Source organism: Leiobunum rupestre, chromosome 4 (genome assembly GCF_980474605.1).
Source record: "Leiobunum rupestre chromosome 4, qqLeiRupe1.1.hap1, whole genome shotgun sequence".
NCBI lineage: Eukaryota > Metazoa > Arthropoda > Arachnida > Opiliones > Sclerosomatidae > Leiobunum > Leiobunum rupestre.
Genome location: NC_143387.1, coordinates 46,037,698 through 46,060,033, shown reverse-complemented (window position 1 = coordinate 46,060,033; position 22,336 = coordinate 46,037,698). Strand labels below are relative to the sequence as shown.

The following is a 22,336-nucleotide window of genomic DNA, read 5'->3' as shown; positions in this document are numbered from 1 at the left end:
AGCACTTTCAAAGAAGTCCATTCGGTTACATATTCATTTCAACGGGGTTGCCGTGTTATTTTTAACGTAGAAGCGGATGTGATTTCAAATTTGAGTAAAAAAATATCTTGAGTAAAGTACATTTTTTACGTGCTCTTTAAGGGTCTTATAAACCTCGTATACATAGACGAAACCATTGAATTGGGAATAATACTGCTAGAATTACAATTACGATTTCGGTTGTCATGGTTACGCGGGACCTGTTCTGATAAGACTGTACGAAATTCATCTTTATAATTAGGTGGTAGCGCCATCTATATTTTGTAAAGTTATATGGCTAAAAATAAATAATTATTAGCTAACTCACCGTAACTTGAGTTAAAAAGGATCGTGTTGACGGAATAAAATTATTTTTAAACAACTTCAAAGGTTTGTTTGTTACGAGTAATCATACATTTCAATTTCGCATCAGATTCGCGAAAAAATTCAATTGCAATATAGTTGCCACCACTAGAGACAGATGCCGCCACGGTAGAACGATAAAGTTGATAAAGTCTCCTTATTGAATGAAATTGGTCCCGCGCTAGCCAGATTTAGTTGTACCTCTATTTATTCCCAACTCAATGGACAAAAACACTATACTTTCGCTACTGAGGACAAGCTAATAGTTTATCTTTTTTGTTGACACCATTGAGTACCAGGCTACGTTGATGGCGATAAATAACAGTAAAAATGCGTTTTTGATTTCAAATTTCAAACCAAAAGATTTTTTTCACAATAGTAATCGTATTAATTTTCAATAAGCCTCGTTCTCGAGCAACAATTAGTTTTCCAAGGAGGTTCCTCGTTGTCTTTACTTGGAAAATACCAGCAGCGCCAAGTTCGCCCGCGGCGTATGTGTGAACTTCATAATCAGGTCAATAATTGTTTTACGTGTCAACGAGGTTTATAGGGGCCTTAAAGGGCTGTAATCCTTTTTCGTAACAGGCAAATATTTAGCTTGACTATTAATTTAATATTACAGGAAAATGATCGATTTATCTAGCGGACTGTATTTCCGGCGGAGACCTCTGGTAGTGGTCACGGGTAACAATTATTTCGAATATAATCCATCAACACACCGAACTGACAAATTAAAATGATATCATAAGTAATTGTTGAATCTATGCAATGCTATTGATAGCTCATAGCAAAAATATTTGTCAGTAGGCCTTGCCGTGATAATGTGTTTTTATGTAGCATATTTTCCTCACCAGGCGCTAATATATATAGATGACGTCAATTTTACGTCACTCCACACATGGCTCTCAGAAATTATTTTGACTAACTGACACACTTATTGAACAAGATTATATACTTAGGGTCTTACTAATTGGTATTTCCATAAAAGATAATCGCACTAAGTGCCTTGAGTTTCGATAAAGATAATTAAGGGAAGTAGTAAAGTCTACTTTTAGGCTAAAAATAGCTGCTGTGTGGATCTTGTAATTTTCGGATAATATATTATTATAGTTTTCGATTCTTTAATATGATTTTTTTTTACATTATGTCAGCCCGTCAAATAAAAAAAACATCAATTAGTACCTTACTCGAGCCTCCACAATTGTCAATCGTCCAGCGAAATAAAAAAATTAAAGATAAACAAATGCCGACTCATTAATCTAGAAAAATAAAACCGAAGATAGGTTTTTATTTCCATATGTAAATCGAACGGCGCGCCTTTAGAGCGCATTCTTCGCCATCTATCGTCGGGTTTGAGCAACTGTAGCAAGCTGTTGACACAGTAATGGCTACTCTAGGAACGACGGGGTGAGAAGGCTTAGTGCCGACATCGAAAACATGGAAGAAAATGTCTGGAAAAGGTTTCAAGAGAAAGTTAGTCTTCGTTTTAACGGATTTTCTAATATATCTTTATATTTATTTCTATTTTAGTCATATTCCCTAACCCGACTAGAAGTAGATTGACAGTGACTCCGAGAGGGCGTGTCTGGGGGTCATTTTAAAATAAATTAAACATATCCTTTACATTTTTTTACTTTCATATATTTTACGTTCGTAGTAGAAGTTTTTATATTTATAACGTGAATCATTGTGCATGTAAAAATTGTAAAATTACGAAGAAATTACTATTGATAATTGTATGAAAGTTCAGTACACACATCAGTACTATATAATTCTTTTGTATTTAATATTACTTTATTTTCAATAAATTTTTATATAAATTTAAATATTATCATTTAAACCTGATGTACAATGAAACACTCAAATTTTAAATTAGAAAATTTATAGATTAAAAACATTTGTTGAGACCCGTATAATTTAAATTAATTTTTCATTTTATTTGGACATAAAACACTGGCATTACATTTTAGACAAATATTTACGTTAAAGAATTTTTTACTTTGGCTTATCATTACGAAAAATTTTATATTAAGTAATGTTTTTACAGTCTGATCCAGCACTTTTTACATTGTTCCTGGAGCGAATTGTGGAAAGTAATAAAGGTTGTTTGGATGTGGAATACAATCACTGCGGAGAAGTGTATGTGTTTTAGCTTTTTTTTTAATCTCGCACTATACGAACTGCTTATTAATACATCTAGCGTACTTGGTGAAAGTTCCTTTCTATGTGTAATTAAAAACGGGGTGCGCTGCGTAAAAATACACTTCTAAGAGTGAAATGATAGAGACCTTCGCGTAGAACAGATGGTGCTACGATCTCTGCTAGCCATTAAGCGGCGGGAAATTTGAAACTTTTGGTTGTATCATTTTTAGTGTGCGCGATATTTATGACAATTATTTTTCTGTTGCCTATTTTATATTATTGGCCAAATCCCCGATGGTCCAACTGGATAATCCAACAAGTTGAGTGAACTTGAGTTGTTTTAAATACCTTATCCGTGTTAATTTTAAGTCGATTCACGACCCTTTTCACGCAATTTCCAAATAAATAATTGAGACAACTCCAGTTGATTCACCGCTTCACGAAGCCTTCGGTCGCAGTCTCTGATTTTATTTCCATATTTTTTATTTATTAATATTTTGATTTGAAATGATCAGTGGCGGGTCTGAATTAAGTGGTTTTTTAAAAGGCACTTTTATTAGGGTCAGGGGCGTAGAAACCGAGGAAGGGGCATAGAAACCGAGGAAGGGGCATAGAAACCGAGGAAGGGGCATAGAAACCGAGGAAGGGGCATAGAAACCGAGGAAGGGGCATAGAAACCGAGGAAGGGGCGTAGAAACCGAGGAAGGGGCGTAGAAACCGAGGTAGGGGCGTAGAAACCGAGGTAGGGGCGTAGAAACCGAGGAAGGGGCGTAGAAACCGAGGAAGGGGCGTAGAAACCGAGGAAGGGGCGTAGAAACCGAGGAAGGGGCGTAGAAACCGAGGAAGGGGCGTAGAAACCGAGGAAGGGGCATAGAAACCGAGGAAGGGGCATAGAAACCGAGGAAGGGGCATAGAAACCGAGGTAGGGGCATAGAAACCGAGGTAGGGGCATAGAAACCGAGGTAGGGGCATAGAAACCGAGGTAGGGGCATAGAAACCGAGGTAGGGGCATAGAAACCGAGGTAGGGGCATAGAAACCGAGGTAGGGGCATAGAAACCGAGGTAGGGGCATAGAAACCGAAGTAGGGGCATAGAAACCGAGGTAGGGGCATAGAAACCGAGGTAGGGGCATAGAAACCGAGGTAGGGGCATAGAAACCGAGGTAGGGGCATAGAAACCGAGGAAGGGGCATAGAAACCGAGGTAGGGGCATTTTTCACTCCATCGTGGCTCGAAAAAAATTAACACGGTAAAGATGTAAAAATCTTTATAAAGTAAACCTTAGTCTCATACGAGAGGACTTTCGATTATTTTATTATGCCATTGATTTTGATATCTATCACTATTGTATCAAATTATATTTATAATTTACTAAACTCTGCCTCATTTTAGTGTAAATTAGTATCTATGCTGAGAGCTTTAAAAATGCACTCAAAAATAATTACATTAAAACTTTTCAAATCTATCGAAATTGACAACGTCTTCTATAGTATAAACATTACTAGTCCCGTAATTGTTACTGGCAGATAGGAGCAACAAACACAAGGATAACGTAGCTAGCCTTTAAACACGCTAACGAAGGGTTGTGTACGAATTTCATTGGACGAGCGTCACGAGCCTTTACGCTGAACGTTTTACGGGCGGGGGGGGGGGGAGACAATTCCCGAATTTTCCCCTTCCGACGGCAGCAGGCGCTAAAGAGTCTCGCCAATGAAAAATGTACACAAGAAAATCCACGACTTTTGACGGGTTGCGTTCCCCTTGTGTGGGGTGTTGTGTTTGTTGCTCCTAGCTAGCAGGAAATACGGTTTCATTTAATCGGAACCTTTGACCGCTCTAACTTTTTTAATTCCGTTTTTACGACGAATGATTTAATGATTGAAATTCGTTTCAGTCCAACCGAGGGACCACATTTGTTTACGTTACCAGAAAACCTTTTAGAAGAATGTGATAAATTTCTCGAGGGAACAGTTTCCAAAAGCTGTCCAACGGATAAAGAGACATTACGACAAATGGAAATTCTGATGAAAGCTTTGTGTGTCATTTGCAGGTGCTTAATACCTTACAGTTTTTAATTAATGTCGCTGGCACTGGGCTGGTTCACTGAAGTGTCGTGTTTAATGTTAAGAAAACCCGAGAGAAAACCAATAAATTACGAGGTCGGACGTTGTGCGGATTACTATGCTTCTAGGAATCCTGATAATCATTATTAAAAATATAATAGCAATTTCATTCGCGATTTAATCATTTTAGACACATGATTTGAACATTTTAGTCGTGATTTAAACATTTTGGTCAATATTCTTATTTTAGACATCATTTACTCCTTTTAAACATCATTTACTCCTTTTAAACATCATTTACTCATTTTAGACATCATTTACTCATTTTAGACATCATTTACTCATTTTAGACATCATTTACTCATTTTAGACATCATTTACTCATTTTAGACATGATTTAAACATTTTAGACACGATTTACTCATATTAGACATCATTTAAACAGTTTAGGCACGATTTACTCATTTTAGACATGATTTATTCATTTTATACATGATTTACTCATTTTAGACATGATTTACTCATTTCAGACAGGATTTACTTATTTTACTCATTTTAGACATGATTTAAACATTTGAGTCGTGATTGAAACATTTGAGTCGTGATTTAAACATTGAGGCGTGATTTAAACATTTGAGGCGTGATTTAAACATTTGAGTCGCGATTTACTCATTTGAGTCGCGATTTACTCATTTGAGTCGCGATTTACTCATTTGAGTCGCGATTTACTCATTTGAGTCGCGATTTACTCATTTGAGTCGCGATTTACTCATTTGAGTCGCGATTTACTCATTTGAGTCGCGATTTACTCATTTGAGTCGCGATTTACTCATTTGAGTCGCGATTTGAACATTTGAGTCGCGATTTACTCATTTGAGTCGCGATTTACTCATTTGAGTCGCGATTTACTCATTTGAGTCGTGATTTACTCATTTGAGTCGCGATTTACTCATTTGAGTCGCGATTTGAACATTTGAGTCGCGATTTGACCTACCATCGACGTTGGTTAGCATTTGGAAGTTGATGACTTAATCTCTTATTGCAATTATTATAAATTTTCTGACCATCTATGAAAGAACCCTGAACCAGCCTCTTGAAATTACATTAATCATTTCTTGAATGAAGCCGTACTTTCATTTAGATTGCGTTCAATAATCTGTGGTGTTGTTTTCTTTACAGAAATTTAGATAATATTCCTTTTGTCTCATCGTGTGAAATTGTAAATTATGTTTTGGAACTCGCTTCATCAATCGTTTCCGAAGTAAATTTCAATTAATTATTATTTAATTATTATTTAGGCAATCTCTGAATTCCGCCAACTCTATTTGAAGTTGATAAAATAAATTAATCATTAAATTAAATTAAATAAATCATTTTTTATATTTAGTTTCTTGAAAATGAAGCATCGTGTGAATATGTTGAACATAAGGTCATAGTTTTAAAAAATATATTCTATTTCCTCGAAGTTTTATATGATCCTTATTTTACGTGGAGAGCCTGGTTGATCCAGTAAGTTCACGTGTTATTAATTAATTATTCTTTCATAATATTTAAATTACTATTTCAATATTTTACGTTCTTAAGCCATTATTACGAAGTGATTAATTTATTCTTTCGTACAGAAAACCGATAAATAGATCTCTTTATCAATTCAGACCAGCTGTTTTACATGTTGAAGTCGTCCCATTCTTCTATGGTATTTATTTTCAATTGTCAAGTAATAATTAAGGTGTAAGAGTCTTCGTTGGCGTGGGTAGTCAAGCAGGCACTGGCTGTTATCAGGGCCCGGGGATGTACCCGGGTAACAAATAATTACGGGCCCCAAGAGAGCCATTGGTCCTGAAGATAGGCCCTAAATGGGTTAGAGTGTGCCATAACTGGTGGCTTTACCGGGGAGTAACCCATAAGGGCGGTGGTGCACTGGGAGATGTTAGCTCTGATCAAATGGTCCTATCTCCACCTCCGACTCCGGTCAGTTTTGGGGTGGATACTGAGCTTCGACTCAGGCTAACGGAGAGGGTCCGTGCAAACTGGCCGCCTCGGCGGTTTGGGTGTCGGAGCTGGAGTTGCTACAGCATCCACTCTTTATCCCACTGCTGTGTGCAAAGTGGGAATTGGTCCACCCGTTGCTGCACCTTCTGCTGGGTTGAGTGGCTCGCGTCCAAGGTGCGACCATCAGTAGTAGGGTTCTACTACCCATGCTGGATTTGTCACCTGTCCGGGCTAGGTGGACGCTGGCGTAGGGCACTATGATGATAGGCCTCCGGTGGTATGGTCTTTGTTACTAGGTACACCGGCTATAAATTCCGACACACTGGTCCTGAAGATAAACTTAGGAATACGGTACAAAACCGGGCCCTAGAAGGTAATTCTCTCGTCTGGGCCAGGAATTTTACGCCAAGCACGTCGCTCTTACATCGGTATTTACAGTAACGTGGAAATATGTTGTTAATGCTTGTCTGAGATGTAAATGCTCAAATTAAAAACCAACTTTGTTTCTCGTGATTATAGACACATTGCATAACAAACCGTGCCGTCTGCCCGATAAAGTACAAACGCACCTTCTGCACGTTTATGGAGCTATTCTTTCCGGAGCTCAAGTATTTACTCCTACTTGTTTCATTTTACTTTAAATTAAGGGCTACTTTTAATTATTGGCTATCACAGCACAACGCATTAACCGCCATAACACCCGCAACATTGGAAGTTTTATTCGCTCTCGCGTTGGAGAAAAATGCAACTGCAAATGTTCAGGTTTTAGCTCTTAAATGCGTAACATACTCCATGGGTTGTATTCGTGGTTGTGTTGATCAGGTAATCTATTTAAAATATACGCGTATTCCATTATTACTATACCCTAATATTTCGTATTAAAGCGGCAAGTTGATGTTAGAACTGTTGTTGAAACGTATTTTGGGCATTTGGTGTCGTTGTGCACCAACTGTGACTTTGTAAATAATATTTCAAGTGTAATTATTATGTTGGGTAAGGCCAATTCTTCTCAGTGTTTACTTAACCGTAAGAACGTGATTAAAATTGCGCGTTAATTTTATCAGGAGGGCTGCAAGATATGCTCAATTACCACGAAGAAATTTCAGTTAGAAAAATTATGCAAGAAAATGGGTATTTGAAATTTTTAATAGAGCAGATTCAAAAGTCTGAGCAGGTTGGTTGTGACTACTATACTTTTGAACGAAAAAAAATGTTTATTGTAGCCTTTGAATGTAAACTTTCGTGTTTCTATTTTATAGGCAGAGACGAAAGTCAGACAAAATTTAACCGCCGCCATTTTAGATACAATTACGTCTTTTATTGGTAAAGGGATTTGGCCAAAAGTACGTAAGACTCGTGTCTTCTAGGGTAGAAGTTATCATTGACCTAATTTTGTATTACATTAAATGCTTTAGAGACACTTTTTAGCCGTGGTTGGATTTCAAACCTTAGACAAAGTGTTAAAATCAGTCGCTAAACCCGGAAAAACATTGGTCGATGGAATATTTCGTTTGGTAAGTTTTCTAATATATTCCGCGCGTTTCGACTTGTTTTAAATTGCGTGTTGGGTATTTTATTTTTCGGGCAGGCTCTTGAGAGTTTGGAAGAGAAGAGTAATTCTATCCGGAATGGGCAACTTGTCAACACTTTAATAACTTTATTAATAGACATTTCCAGCGTTGAACTTCAGTTGTATATAGTAGAAAAAATTTTGACATTATGCGAAACAGATTTGTATACCCGAATTATTTGTTGTCAATGTGGTGCTATGAGAACAGTTATTAGGACGTTGGAGAAATATACGTATTTAGGTGGTAGAACATTGGGTAAATTTTTCCTATTGAAAAATAAAATAAGGAATTACGGTATTTATTGCTTAAGTTTCGTCCAGGTAAATTGTTGAGGCTGTTGGAAGTGTTAGGAAGTCATTCCATCCAACCATCAGATTTGAAATTGCTTTTTCGCTTACTTCGACTAGATAAGGATGGCAATCAGGTACTATTCACGTAAAAAAGTAGTTTGGCCAGAGTAAATCAATAAATTAACGAAACACCTCCTGTTCCGTAGTTTGCCTATACAGTGCAAATAATTCACATACTGTCCACTATGACCAAGAACCAAAGCTGGCTCGGAGCGTCGCATTTCTTTGATTTGAGAGAAAAGTTTGACGTAATTTTGAGATAGTGAAAAAATATTCCATACAATTAAAAATTAATGAAATGCACATTAATAGGGTGTCGGGATACATAGTATTCGCAAATGGCCCGGATCTGGATTTGGATTTCACGCCTGGTTAAGGCTGAATAAAGAAACGTTGGACGAAAGCGTTCAACGAAGAAGGCAGCTTTATAGTTTTTTAAGTAGCAATGGCTGGGGGTTTGAGGCGTTCTTCACCCGAGAACATCATTTGGTCGTGGCCGTTGCGTTAAAGAAAGATTATTACGCCACCGCGGTTGTTGAAAATCTATTTGACGATGAAAATTGGGTAAGATGAAACTTGAGTGTAATTATATTTTTGGAAAAACCTTACGTTTTCCATATATAGCATTCCGTAGCAATATGTCACAGTCCCGCCAGACGTCCTTTTACCCAGAGTTGCGTGACGGTATACGTAGATGGTCGGCAGAAACATGTTGCCCAACTCAAATTTCCCATTATAACTGAGGTATGCTTAGATATAGTTTAATTACTAATCGGTAAGATATTTTCAGCTTATCTCTCTCAATCGCAGCCGTTCGTATATTGCCGTGTTGGAGTGGGAGGTCAAATCACTAGCTTAAGTGGAAGAAGACACAGTGACGCGAGTGATTCCGCCGAGAGATCTGGCTTTATTAGTAGTTTTAGTGACGCCGCTTTAGGACAAATTACAACATTTATCGACAAAGATCGTCTTTTCGCACTCGGCTCGAAAACGTTACCAAGCGCGTTTAGAGGCGCATTTAGTTCTAACGAGCCGGATCCGGCCGTCCAGAGTTGCCCGATTGGGACTCAGGACAGCGTTTGGGGCGCTCCCGATTGTTTAAATGGACAAATAGGGTCTCTATCTTTGGCTTCCGAAATTTTTCTACCGAATCAACTGAGAGCGTTATACGAAGCCGGACCAAACTGCATGACGTTGCTTAGCTCCGAAGAGATTCCAGAATTCGTAGATTTCACAAATAAACTCCTATTTCATTGGGATGCCAGAGTACGTAAATCCTGGTTACGTATAAAATTAAACGGCACTTGTGTATATGTTAAATCAAAATTGAATATACTACTTTAGTTACTTGGTAAAAACTTTGAAATAAAATATTAAAAGCGCTATGAGGAGCGTACGACTAGTTTCGCCATCTCAGACCGGATGATGTTTTTACTGCGTAACTAAAGTAGTATCTTCAATTTTTATTTATCAACATTTTTGTTTTAGGCATTTTACGGCGAAACTTGTATCGATCTGTCTCCATTACACATGTTTGATGGACAAGTAACTGGAAATCATTGTTTTACGTTAAATATTAAAGTATGTTCCAATTGATCAAGTTTTTCCATTATCTTTTTACTCTGAAAACGTATTACTCTGTGTTTTAATAGGATATTTTAAATTGCGTTGGTGGCATTCCTTCGCTATTTCCACTCCTTGAAAATGCTGGTAAAAATGCCAATCCAGTGTCTTCCGATTTCAGTGGCTTATCGCCACAAAAACCACCCTTACTCGCCCAAATGTCCGAAGAGCAGCTAAATGAGGAATGGGTAGTTTTGCCTTGTAGTTCGTATTCAGGTAATTTTTCGCATGATTAAAATGGTCTTTTGGAAAACAAGTTTCCTTCATTCAACATTCCTTGTAAAGAGTGGAAACTGGAACAAAATCAAGTTGCCGGGTTTACTCTTCTCCTGCTTCATGTAATTCAGGGAAACGTAGACAATCAAGATCAAATTTTAAGGCAAAACGGGTTAGACACGATAGGTGCTCTTTTACAAAAGGTACGTTTCCCACTTGAAAAAACTTGAACACTTTCAGAGTAATAATTATAATGACGAATAATTCATTCTTGTGTTTTGTTGTAACTATTTCCACAGGTTCCTAATAATTTAATAGACGTGAATGTGCTAATGGCCACTCAGCTTTTGGTGGAAGGGGTTGCTGCTTGTGATAATGCGGCTGATTTACTTCGAGCTGTGTACCAATTCATTCTTTTCGATTTTCGTATATGGAGCAAAGGGAATTTTCCAGTCAGAATTGGTATAATATGTTAAGTATTTCATTATAACTGAAATAATATCAGTATTGTATCTTTATTATTAGGACATATACAATATTTATCAACTATCATCAAGGATGATCGTAAATTTTTCAGGAGAAAATATGGACCTCAGTTTCTCTTAGACACAATACAAACCTTTTACAGGTAATTTCCTGTTATTTACTCTCAACGTTCATTTCATTGCGGAATTGTTAATCGCATTTTCACCTATAGCTCCTGCGATTCTGTCAACTCTGAAGACATAAAAACCATAAGGATATCGTTAATTGGCCTTATTAAGTACTATTTATCGAGAGATGTTAACATACAAGAGGTGTCGGCAGTAATAAATTATATTATTAGTATGAAAGAAGAACAATTAGTAAGCTTTGACTTAGTTGATATTACCCATTGGCAGCGAAATGATTTGTGTTTAATTGAACAGGTATTTGAAATGATTGACATGCTTTTCAATCTGCTCGAAAACCAAATAGCCAAAGACCAAATGTTTCTCTTATTATACGAGCCTGGATCGGCGGAATTGCTATATTGTATTTTGTTTAATACCAACTATTCCACCCTACTTAAAGTGAAAGTCCTCAAAGTAAGCCACCGTTTAATGCATTAACTATCTTGTATAACGTAATATAAAATTATATATTTGAATATAGATATTAAATCTTCTACTTAAAAGTGATAAAGTTTATGAAAAATCTAAGACTCGACTGAGGCTTCATGATTTGGGATTTTCCTGTCTGTTAACCTTTTTGTCGCCTAGTCACGTTTCCATGGAAATGATCATGTTGTTGACTGAACAAACTATGATGACAGGTTACTTTAGAAAGACTTTAAACAATCTAGATTTCATTGTCGTTCTATATTGTATTTCCACAACACTGTAGATACGGTACAAGCGTATCAAGGATTGTTGGCAATATTACATTTTATTAAGCATATGGATGTTGAAATTAAACTCGAAACTGTTAAAAAGGTTTGAATTGAAGTTTCATATTGTCGAGTATGTGTACTAAAACCGTCCTTTTAATCAGCTTGTAAATAGATTGGATCAGAAACCAAATTTAATGATGCTAATAACGAAACAAATAGGATGGCAAGAGTGCGTTCTTAGTTTGCTCGTTAAACAAGCGATAACTGGAAAACCTATACCGATTACTCCTCTGCCATCGTTAGATTTAATTGATTTATCGAATGAGTTGCTGGATGTCGACGGCCAGGAGACCACCAAATCCGGTAGTATTCAATTATGCTATTTTGAAGAAATTTTGTAACGGTTACTTTGTGTCGCCAAGATTCACCAGTTTTTAACCGGTCAACGCCGAGGAGGTTGTCTCGTCGCTCTTCTTCGTCCCTTCGATCTTTGGAAGACAGTTCAAATTCGCCTCTTCCGCCACGAACGCCACAATTTTTAATGCAGTTAAAAGAACACATATTCGATTTTGACTTTCCACAACTCCTTGGAAGGTTCGTTTAATGTACACGGTGTTACGGATAAGAGTACCGAAACTTTTAAGGCGTATTCTATGGGTTTCTAATAGTAAGATATGTCTAGTGAACCATGGTTCTAAAGTTATCCGTTTCAGAGTTAATAAGTCCTCGAAAATCGGCCTAAAAATATCTAAATCACCGAAAATCAGAAGTCGGTTTTCTTCCTTGAACCCAATTGTTTCCATAAGTTTTTTGAGATAAAAAGATAAAAAGTTAAACACATTGTGGGATATCAAAAAATCATTAAGAATCGTTCAGAAGTATACTCCACCTGATTTTGGCTTTATTAATTTCAAGCCTGTTCAAGCCTGAAAGAGTGAATAATTAGTAAATCGCTTAGATTAATGATAACGTCTCTTTTAATAAATTGCAAAAAAAATCATAACTGTTCAAAATGCCCATCTTGGGCTCTAATACCGGAATGGCAACGTCGAACAAAATGATGGTCGAACCTTATCGAAGATTTCAGGCGTGTTACGGATAGTCTCACATCCATCAATAATGCGCTGAAGAAGGTCGTAAAATCAAAGACGTCTGTTTTATAAAATAAGTCCTTGAGATGTCCCCAAAAAATATCGCAATGGTTCCACTCGGGAGATAGGGACGGCCACGGAATTGTTCCTCCTCGTCCTACCCACCTCAAAGGAAATTTCGCATCAAGGTGTTCTCGCACTGCGCGTCTGAAATAGGGTGGTACCGCATCGTGCAAGAACCACATTCGTACTCTAGTTGCTAACGGAACGTCTTCCAATAGCTTTGGTAAGGATTCTGGAAGAGATTCTCTCCATTTAGCTTAGGTGGAAGGAAATAGGGTCCAACAAAATGGTTTCCATCAATGCCACACCAAACGTTGAGACTAAATTGCTCTTGGTGAGTCGCGACAATAGTTCCACGGGTTTTATTTTGGACCAATTGGTGATTATTATGCAAATTGAGTATGCCATCACGCGAAAATTTGGCTACATCGGCTGTCAGGATAATACTTGGGAACTGTGGATTGTGTTCTACTCTGTCCACAAACCACTGACAGACGTTGGTTCGGCGTCGTTCAAGGCTTGAACTTTTTAAAGATGCATGGAAAGGGAGAAAACAGTGATCATGTAGAATTCTCCAGACCATATCATGATTGACACCCAACTGCTTTCTAACTTCACGGGATCATCGTCAAAAAGTAAAAGTACCTGAAAGTTTCAAGAAATAACGGTTTTTCAAAAAGCAAAACTAAAACGTATTTAGAAACTGAGGTAATTACCTGTTCTTTCATGTCAAGTGGAATATTTTGCATTGTCTCCCGATATGGTTGAAATTGTCCGCTTTCTCGTTAGCGCCGGTCCACAGCTTCAAACGTTTGTCTATTAGCGGGAGCGATATTGATGGCACGTTTTTCTAATGTAATAGGTGTACGGACGAGCCGAAGGAAGAGGAAATTGTGCCAAAAAAACTTCCCGCTATGAAGGGTACCTAATAGACGAACGTTTGAAGCTGTGTACCGGCGCTTACGAGAAAACGGGCAACTTCAACCATCTCGGGAGAGAGTGCAAAATATTCCCCTTGACGTGGAACATTTTAGTTTTGCTTTTTCGAAAACCGTTTTTTCTTGAAACTTTCAGGTACTTTTACTTTTTGACAAGTACCCGCCAATTTGGAAGGCCGTTGGGTGTCAATCATGTTATGGTCTGGAGAATTCTACATGGTCATCGTTTTATCCCTTTCCATGCATCTTAAAAAAGCTAGAGCCTTGAACAACGCCGAACCAACGTCTGTCAGTGGTTTGTGGACAGAGTAGAACACAATCCACAGTTCCCAAGTATTATCCTAACAGCCGATGGCAAACTCAATTTGCACAATAATCACCAATTGAGCCAAAATAACCCCCATGGACTCACCAAGAGCAATTTAATCTCAACTTTTGGTGTGGCATTGATGGAAACAATTTAGTTGGACCCTATTTCCTTCCGCCTAGGCTAAATGGAGAGAATCTCTTCCAGAATCCTTACCAGAGCTATTGGAAGGCGTTCCCTTAGCAACTAGAGTGCGGATGTGGTTCTTGCACGATGGGGCGCCACCATATTTCAGACGCGCAATGCGAGATCACCGTGATGCGAAATTTCCTTGGAGGGGGTAGGACGAGGAGGAACAATTCCGTGGCCTCCCCGATCTCCTGAGTTGAACCCTTGAGATTTTTTTTGGGGACATCTCATGGACTTGTTTTATAAAACAGACGTGGACCCGTGATGTTGATGACCCTCATCAGCGCATTATTGATGGACGTGAGACTATCCGTAACACGCCCGAAATCTTCGATAAGGTTCGACGTTTCCATTCCTGTATTAGAGCCCAAGGTGGGCATTTTGAACAGTTGTTATACCGACTTATCATTTTAAGTGATTTCGATGTTTTTAAGCCGAATTTTTAAGGCTTATTAACTCTGAAATGGGTAACTTAAGAATCATGGTTCATTTGAAAATTTTAACCCATAGAATATCCCTTAAACGTTTTGGTACTCTTATCCATAACTAGAGCTCTTGGGAACAGATAAATCAACCGCCAACTTTTCTTTTAACTGTTTATTTACGGATATTATTCGCGGCTATAAAACAATTTAATATATTGGATAATTTTCGATTATGGATATAAAACGAAATGAAAGGGAAATTTATTATCCAAACCCCAAGCTCTATCCGTAACACCCTGTATAATTCCTAAAATATGAACTGATATCACTAACTTTAGTCCAATTTTTGTAGATCGCGATCGGCTAGTCTAAGTTCAAGTAATGAAGACTTGAGCGGTGCTAATAACGAAAGTGGTTCTAGGAAAAGTGGTCTTTCTCTTTCCGGGGTGTCGATGGTTGAGCTAGATAGGCTAATCAACGAAGGAACAGTTGCGCAAAACGCGGCCAAAGCTCTCTCAACGACAAGTGCCTCTAATTTGGCTAGTAAAGTTAGCCAGCAAGAGCAAGAATTATGCAATACGGTCGCTGACGTTGTTTTCTTACTCATGTGGAAAGGGATTGAAGGATCGGGTAAAAGCGCGTGGCAGGTTCGTTTTAAAGTTTGTTTTTCTTTCCGTTCCTCCATAATGACTTTATTTATCCAATTCAGGAAAGGGGAATGATATTCGCCTACATAAATCTGTTAGCACTCAGTAATGAGCTCTACATGTCACATTTGGAAATCAAAAGACAAATTATGGAAAAAGCTTTGCAAGCCTGCCTTTTAGATTTACAAGAAGCAGGTGGTTTACCTGTCAATTTCAAACTTTATCGTAGTTTTATCTTTAACTAAATTCTTTCGAATATAGGACAAGCAAACGCCACCCACACGGAGAATGCGATCGAACTTATGAAACTCGTTTACGATTTCGTTGTTTTGGAAAATGTTGACGATAACAGACGCCTTAGTGAAAAAGTATTGTCTCTCACGCTTCATCTTGCCTTTCAATAATATATAATTTAAAATTTCTATAGCTTTTAGAATCTGTCCTTGGCCTGCTTGATGTTCTCCTTGTTTTTGAATACGCTCCTGGTCAGGAGGGATGGGTTGAAATGGCGGAGATGGGTTTAGGAGTTGTACTTGTCTGTAGCGCTACCGAAAACCTTGAAGTAAATAAATACTTTTGATAGATATTTTATAATGAATAACGCATTGGAACTTCCGAAGCTTTGCGCTATGGCAACGGCGAAACTTCACGCTTTGGTTCAAACTCGGCCATTTGCTAGTCTCGAGGAGGCCTGTCATCTCCTCGCTACTTTAGATAACATTCTAAATAAGGCTATAGAGAGTAAGTAATTTGTCACGAATGTTACGTATCGCGTTAGCCTAATGGTGATCGGATTTGCAGGTGGCGATCAGGAGCATTATTCATTTCTTATACCGGTGGTCAGGTGAGGATAAGTCATGCGTGGGAGATAATAGAGATTTGGGTATTGTGTAATTTTCGACTTTTATTCAGAGCGTTGCTGGACAAGCTAACACCAATCCTCCATCTAAAGAAACACCTTCTAGGTTTACCACTAGCGTCTGCGTCTGGACCCGCGTTCTTTGAAGAGTTTCAGCACTACGCCTTGAGTTCAGAGTGGAAAAACTTCATAGAAAAGACGGTACGATTTATCTGCATTAGTTTCGGAGAACCAAATCTAACGTCTAACGCATTTGGAACAGATTCTTCCACTACAAAGAAAGTATACTTGTTTAAGGGTCGACGAACAAAAGGACCAAATGAATGGGTTTTGGAATCAATGTTACGAAGTATCAATGATTTCGTCCCATAAGAGAAACCGAGAAATTGGCGAGAGTAAACTTCGATTTCAAGTAATTGTTCTATAACATAATTTGCTGATTAGATTTGTGATAAAAATTATTACGCAGTCCAGCGTTATGGACCTTTTTAACGCCAAAACTGCCGAAGAAATTAGTCGCTATCAAGGAATGCTTATCGCGCATAAACACCAAAATATTTTCGTTCGTCGCAGATGGAGAATGTTGAAATTGTACATTTACGGACCTAGAGGTCCGTGGGAATCCAGGTAAAGTTTTGATACACTGTTCCCTCAATTGATTTCGACCCCTAATACTGGTTCCTATTGCAGAAGTCCATTCGTTCAGCATTGGAAATTGTCAAACCACGAAAATAGTTCTAGAATGAGATTAAAAATGACATTTAACTTAAATTTCGACGTTCATTCTCACTCCAGTCGCTTAAGAGATAACCAAGGTCAGCCTTTACTTTGTACGCGCTCGTCACGGAAAAGGCAAAATTTTTAGAGGATTTTTTTCTTAGGATCTGGAACCAATAGTAATGTTCCGAGCCTCGGTCTTCCACCAGTAGCGAGAGAAGCTAGGGTAGCGCAACAGCAAGAGGATTCTCTGGCCGAAGAAGAGTTGCAAGTTTCCGCTTCAGAGTAAGTTTCAAAAATAATTTGTTTCTAGCCTTTCTATTTTACTCGTTTTGAAAATAAATTATTAGGATTGAAGCGTTAAATGAAACGGAGAAAGAAAAAACTGTGATATCGGACGATTGCGAGCTGGTAACTCTACTGTCGGTGGTAAAGGGACGCTTTGAAGTAACAACCAGTGATATTTATTTTTTCGACTTGTCACCTTTAAAAGAAGAAGGTAAAAATACGCGTCCCATTAATAAACACCCAAAGAACTGAATTGACGCTTTTTTAAATTGAAGGAGACCGCCATGACTTTAAGTGCCCATTGGCAAACTTGAGAGAAATCCACTTGAGAAGATACAATCTTCGTCGATCTGCTTTGGAATTTTTTCTCATTGACCAAACCAATTTCTTTTTAAATTTCACGACAAAGGTATTTTATTAATATACTATATGAAATGTATTTTGATCGACTAATGTCAACCATTTTAGACGAGGAATAAAATTTATAGCCGTATTATAAGTCAACGGCCTCCGAATCTGTTTTATTCGTACGGAATCAGATCTCCAGCGGAACTGCTGAAAGCTTCGGGGGTTACCCAGAAATGGATGCAAAGAGAAATGACCAATTTTGAGTACTTAATGGTCTTAAATACAATCGCTGGACGAACTTATAATGATCTGAGTCAATATCCCGTGGTATGGAAATCTTATAACGCTAAATGATCGTCTTAAGCGGCTTTTATAAGTCATCTTTCCATGTAGTTTCCGTGGATCTTGGCCGATTATATATCGGAAGAATTAGACCTTGATAATCCTGCAGTATATCGGGACTTGTCGAAACCAATTGCCATTGTAAACCCGAAAAATGTCCAAGAAGTTAAAACAAAGTAAAGTTTGAATATTTCATTGCAATAATGTCTAGAAATAAAGATACCAAGTGATGGTTTTCCTTCCTGAAGGTACGATAATTTTGTGGATATTACTGGCGTCGTAGAAAAATTTCATTACGGAACTCATTATTCCAATTCAGCTGGCGTTTTGCATTACTTAGTCAGGATTGAACCGTTCACATCTCTGCATATTGAGCTTCAAGGCGGAAGGTAATATTTAACCCTAGAATTATTTATTAGTCTTCGTTGAAAAATTAATCTGTATTTTCCCAAAATTTCGTATAAGGTTTGACGTGGCCGATCGCCAATTCCATTCTTTAGAAGCTACTTGGAGAATGTTAATGGACAATCCTAATGATTGCAAGGAGTTAATTCCAGAATTTTTCTACTTACCAGAATTCCTTACAAATTTGAATGGTAATGGGAAATTTTATACTCAAAATATCACCTTTAATCAACTTGAAAACGTTGCGTATTTGCTCTGTCTACTTAGGTTTTGACTTGGGGCGTTTACAAGGTACAAAGGATAAAGTAGAAAATGTAAAGCTTCCTCCTTGGGCGACATCTCCGGAAGATTTCATTTACAAACATAGGAAAGCCTTGGTAAGTGTATATTTAATATGCCAATTGAAGAGATCTAAATTGTTTTCACCACCAAGGAATCCGAATTTGTTTCATCTCATCTACACGAATGGATTGATTTGATATTTGGATATAAACAAAAGGGTCCCGCTGCTGTAGAATCATTGAATGTCTTTTATTACGTGTCTTACGAAGGTAAAACTGGCTCATTTAGTACGAAATTCTAATTTTTTTTGGGGTTATTTATGTAAAAGTACGTCATACCTCTAGGAGCTGTCGATTTAGACGCCATTCAAGATCCGGTTGAAAGAGCTGCCACTGAAGGGATGATTAACCATTTCGGACAAACACCGTGTCAGCTTCTAAAAGTATGACTATTGACAAGTTTTTTAGCCATACGATAGCGAATCATACCGGTTGAATCAGTGTATCAATTAAATGGCCACGCCGTTGTTTTAAAAATCTGAGTGACAATTGAGCAGCTATTATTACGTGCCTCGCAATAGGCAATCATATTCTGAAATTTTTCTAGCCAAATTTTCATAGATCACTCGATAAATTAATCAGGTGTGTCAGTTTAAAAGGAGTATAACTTTGGAAGATAAGTTAAAGTTTCCGCCAATACTCACTCGAGGCGCGACAGTCTAGAACGTAGTAAAAATCCCAATTACTGGTGCTGCTGCGAGGTGTTAAGTAATATCATTGGGAGATATACGCTCGCAGCAGGTTTTCTACTACGTTCTAGATTGTCGCGCCAAGAGTGAGAATTGACGTAAGCTTCACTCCCCTGCTAGAGAAATGCAAATTATGCGAGTTGTTTTCACCTTAACCCGATTTTCTTGAATAGGAGCCTCACCCTCGTAGAATGGCATTTGAAGAGGCGATGGTGAGAATGACCAAAAACGACACCAAGCCTCCGAGTTTGTTCCTCTTTCTTCAAAATCTAAGAACATTTTTTGTTGAAGTACGAATTTGTTCATTTAATTTTGTAATCCTTATTAGCTATATTATTCTAAAATAATTTCAATGTATCGATTAATAATTTTAGGCGTATCCAACGACAACCCCAATCGCGTTCATATCCTTACCGAAAAATCAAGCCAAAACGTTTCGACAAACCACCACGACTGAGTCGCTAATAACCGTGTGTCAAAATGGAATTTTAGGGGTTCACAGTTGGCTGCCATATGATAAGGCCAAAACCATTCCGTTTTACTACACTTTTGATAAGGACCCATCACTCGCGAATAACAAGTATGATATAAACATTTCCGCAAATCCCGGTCATAGTCAACATGTTTTGCTTAAACCTTTTATTCATAAATACGTAGGACAATGAGACGAGTCTCGGGTCCATTTCACCCGAGCATCAAAGTGTCTCATAAACTTTTCGCAGTATCATTAGATGCCAAGTTATTAATCAGTGGAGGTCACTGGGATAATAGTATACGCGCTTTCAGCCTAGTCAAGAGTAAAAATGTCGCGATAATCATTAAACATCTAGGTTTGTATTTCCTGCACTATGGTTACGTATCGCCAAAAGTGTATAGGGAAAGAAGTTTTGGCCCAAATACACGAGCTTATTTAATTGGACTCGTACCCATTCGCGGAAATCTACTTTGAGAGAACAGGTCAGCGAATGGCGCCTACTTAATCTAAATACACTTTTGGTACAGTGGTCTAAAGAAGAGTCAAAAGTAACCAAACTGCCTTCTGCTCATGTCCTTAGATATAGTAACGTGTGTGTGCTTAGATGCTGGAGGAAAGCATCTCATTTCGGGGTCCAGAGATACAACGTGTATGATTTGGCAACTTAAGCAGGTAGAGATACTTTGATGAGTTTCGATTCTTTGATTAACACGCTGTTATAGAACTATCTAGCTTGTATTATTTTTTTCTTCGTAGACCAATATCGGATTAGTATTAATGAGTAAACCCTTGCAAACGCTATACGGCCATGACGATGAAGTTACTTCGGTGGGACTGTTGATGGATTTGGATATGGCTGTATCTGGTTCAAAAGTAAATAAAGTTTTAATTTTTATTTATTGAAATTTGAAACCTTAATTTCGATACTAGGACGGATCAATTAATATTCATATGGTTCGAGATGGCCACTTTATGCGAACCTTAAGCCCACCAAGCAGTGATCCGACAAATCAGGAAGTTTCTTTACTTTCCTTGTCCCCTCTGGGCTACCTTTGCGTGTTTTGCCAACAAAAAGACAAATCAAAGGTTATTAACATTTTCTATATTCTTGTTTAATTTTATCTTGTCAAATTTCTGGTTTTTGGCCAATAGGGAGGAGATCACTGTTTGCATTTGTATTCAATTAACGGGAAACATCTTACCCAAAGAAGTGTCTCGAATAGTTTAACCGATATCCAAGTGACTGGAGATTATCTTGTTACAGCGAGCATCGAGGGACTTGTTACTATATATGACGTCTTGAGGTATTTTTAATGAATTTTTCTTCCTCGTTGTTATTTTGGCAATTATTTCGCTACTTTGATAGTTAATATTTGAAACGGGCTTTAAACTAAACAAATTAGTTTTTATGTTATTTGCAAAGAAACAGTACGGGAGAATTTTCCCGGGACAATTTTCCCTAAGCAAATATTTTAATCTGGAGTATATCAATTAGCAATTCCAAAAGAGGGGAAGATAAAACATCCCAAAACAGACATTGCGTCTGATTCAACTGAGGTTTCAAAGCGGAAAACGTTTGCTTTTGTTTTTTTTGTGAGGGAAATACTAGCTTTTTCTTTTTTTGGTGTATACGTGTAGTAATTGATTCTACTCTTAGCAAATGTGTTAAACTAATTAGGATTAAATTCAACCTTTTAGGTTTCAACTTTTGACGGAAATTCCGTTTCACATACCTGTTCTGACCATTTGCGTAACCATGGGGAACACTCATATCTTAGCTAGTTTAGACGATGGTAAAATAATCATAATTGGCAGTCGTCCAAACATTCAAAAATAGATATTTTAGTAATATACAAAGTGTTTAAGACTGGCTTGCGTGTTATAGTAAAGGTGCGTAATATGGAAATCAAATTAAGTAAAGATGTACAATATCGAATTTAAAAAGACTAATAATTCTATCTTACAGTGTTTGTATAAAACATAGTTTTAAAAATTTGTTAATTTGCGGTTACTATAGTAACGTGTTATTGTTTTGTTACGAACACCCTAACAAGAATTTTATGCTCTTCGTTTGGGTAATGTTAAAAATTAATTTATAAAATGTAATCTTAACAACTTTTTAGAAATAAACGACTTATTTTTAAAAATGTTTCCTGGCGTTTCCTGATATACAGTGTCATGTGAGCTTTTCGTTGTTTATTGCGTCTATTTACAGTTAATGCTTAAGGCTCATCAAATAAAGTTATTTTTTGAAATGAACAATTTTTGTTGAAGATAAAAAGCGTTATCGGCTTTTCTCGTTTAGTTTTTTTAATAGGTTAAAAATGTTTATTGTAAATAAGATATATTTTTAATCACTAATCTTATCTTACTATTTTTTAACCTTAAGTGTATATATATTCGCTTACAGCGTTTATTATTGCCGTCACTCCTAATATGTCGTTCATCTTGTAAAGTACTCATTCTTAATAAACGTTTGTTTTTTTAAATCACTACGTTATGATTTCTTACTAGATTCATTAGT

The 22,336-nt window shown here is 37.4% G+C and overlaps 1 protein-coding gene across 1 annotated transcript; it reads left to right on the top strand.

Annotated features, from left to right (window-relative positions):
* The first annotated feature begins 1,668 nt into the window (after nucleotides 1-1,668).
* LOC149947978 (neurobeachin-like protein 1) lies at nucleotides 1,669-21,909 on the top strand. The gene is made up of 57 exons (XM_090172493.1): nucleotides 1,669-1,854; nucleotides 2,429-2,520; nucleotides 4,417-4,572; nucleotides 5,765-5,846; nucleotides 5,973-6,094; nucleotides 6,208-6,281; nucleotides 7,097-7,185; nucleotides 7,253-7,399; nucleotides 7,462-7,570; nucleotides 7,642-7,751; nucleotides 7,837-7,920; nucleotides 7,993-8,091; nucleotides 8,166-8,403; nucleotides 8,469-8,572; nucleotides 8,645-8,746; nucleotides 8,811-9,062; nucleotides 9,123-9,242; nucleotides 9,309-9,764; nucleotides 9,987-10,079; nucleotides 10,151-10,337; nucleotides 10,407-10,540; nucleotides 10,637-10,799; nucleotides 10,863-10,965; nucleotides 11,035-11,182; nucleotides 11,246-11,404; nucleotides 11,472-11,631; nucleotides 11,703-11,791; nucleotides 11,850-12,051; nucleotides 12,111-12,282; nucleotides 15,054-15,348; nucleotides 15,411-15,543; nucleotides 15,610-15,716; nucleotides 15,776-15,910; nucleotides 15,969-16,089; nucleotides 16,150-16,192; nucleotides 16,261-16,408; nucleotides 16,470-16,619; nucleotides 16,677-16,834; nucleotides 16,898-17,022; nucleotides 17,089-17,209; nucleotides 17,275-17,423; nucleotides 17,488-17,621; nucleotides 17,681-17,887; nucleotides 17,954-18,078; nucleotides 18,151-18,291; nucleotides 18,368-18,498; nucleotides 18,575-18,684; nucleotides 18,741-18,858; nucleotides 18,934-19,031; nucleotides 19,511-19,627; nucleotides 19,712-19,917; nucleotides 19,995-20,167; nucleotides 20,393-20,484; nucleotides 20,569-20,685; nucleotides 20,743-20,898; nucleotides 20,965-21,116; nucleotides 21,511-21,909. The coding sequence occupies exons 1-57, from the start codon at nucleotides 1,819-1,821 to the stop codon at nucleotides 21,647-21,649; spliced, it is 7,983 nt and encodes a 2,660-aa protein (XP_090028619.1). The 5' UTR covers nucleotides 1,669-1,818; the 3' UTR covers nucleotides 21,650-21,909.
* Nucleotides 21,910-22,336: the final 427 nt, after the last annotated feature.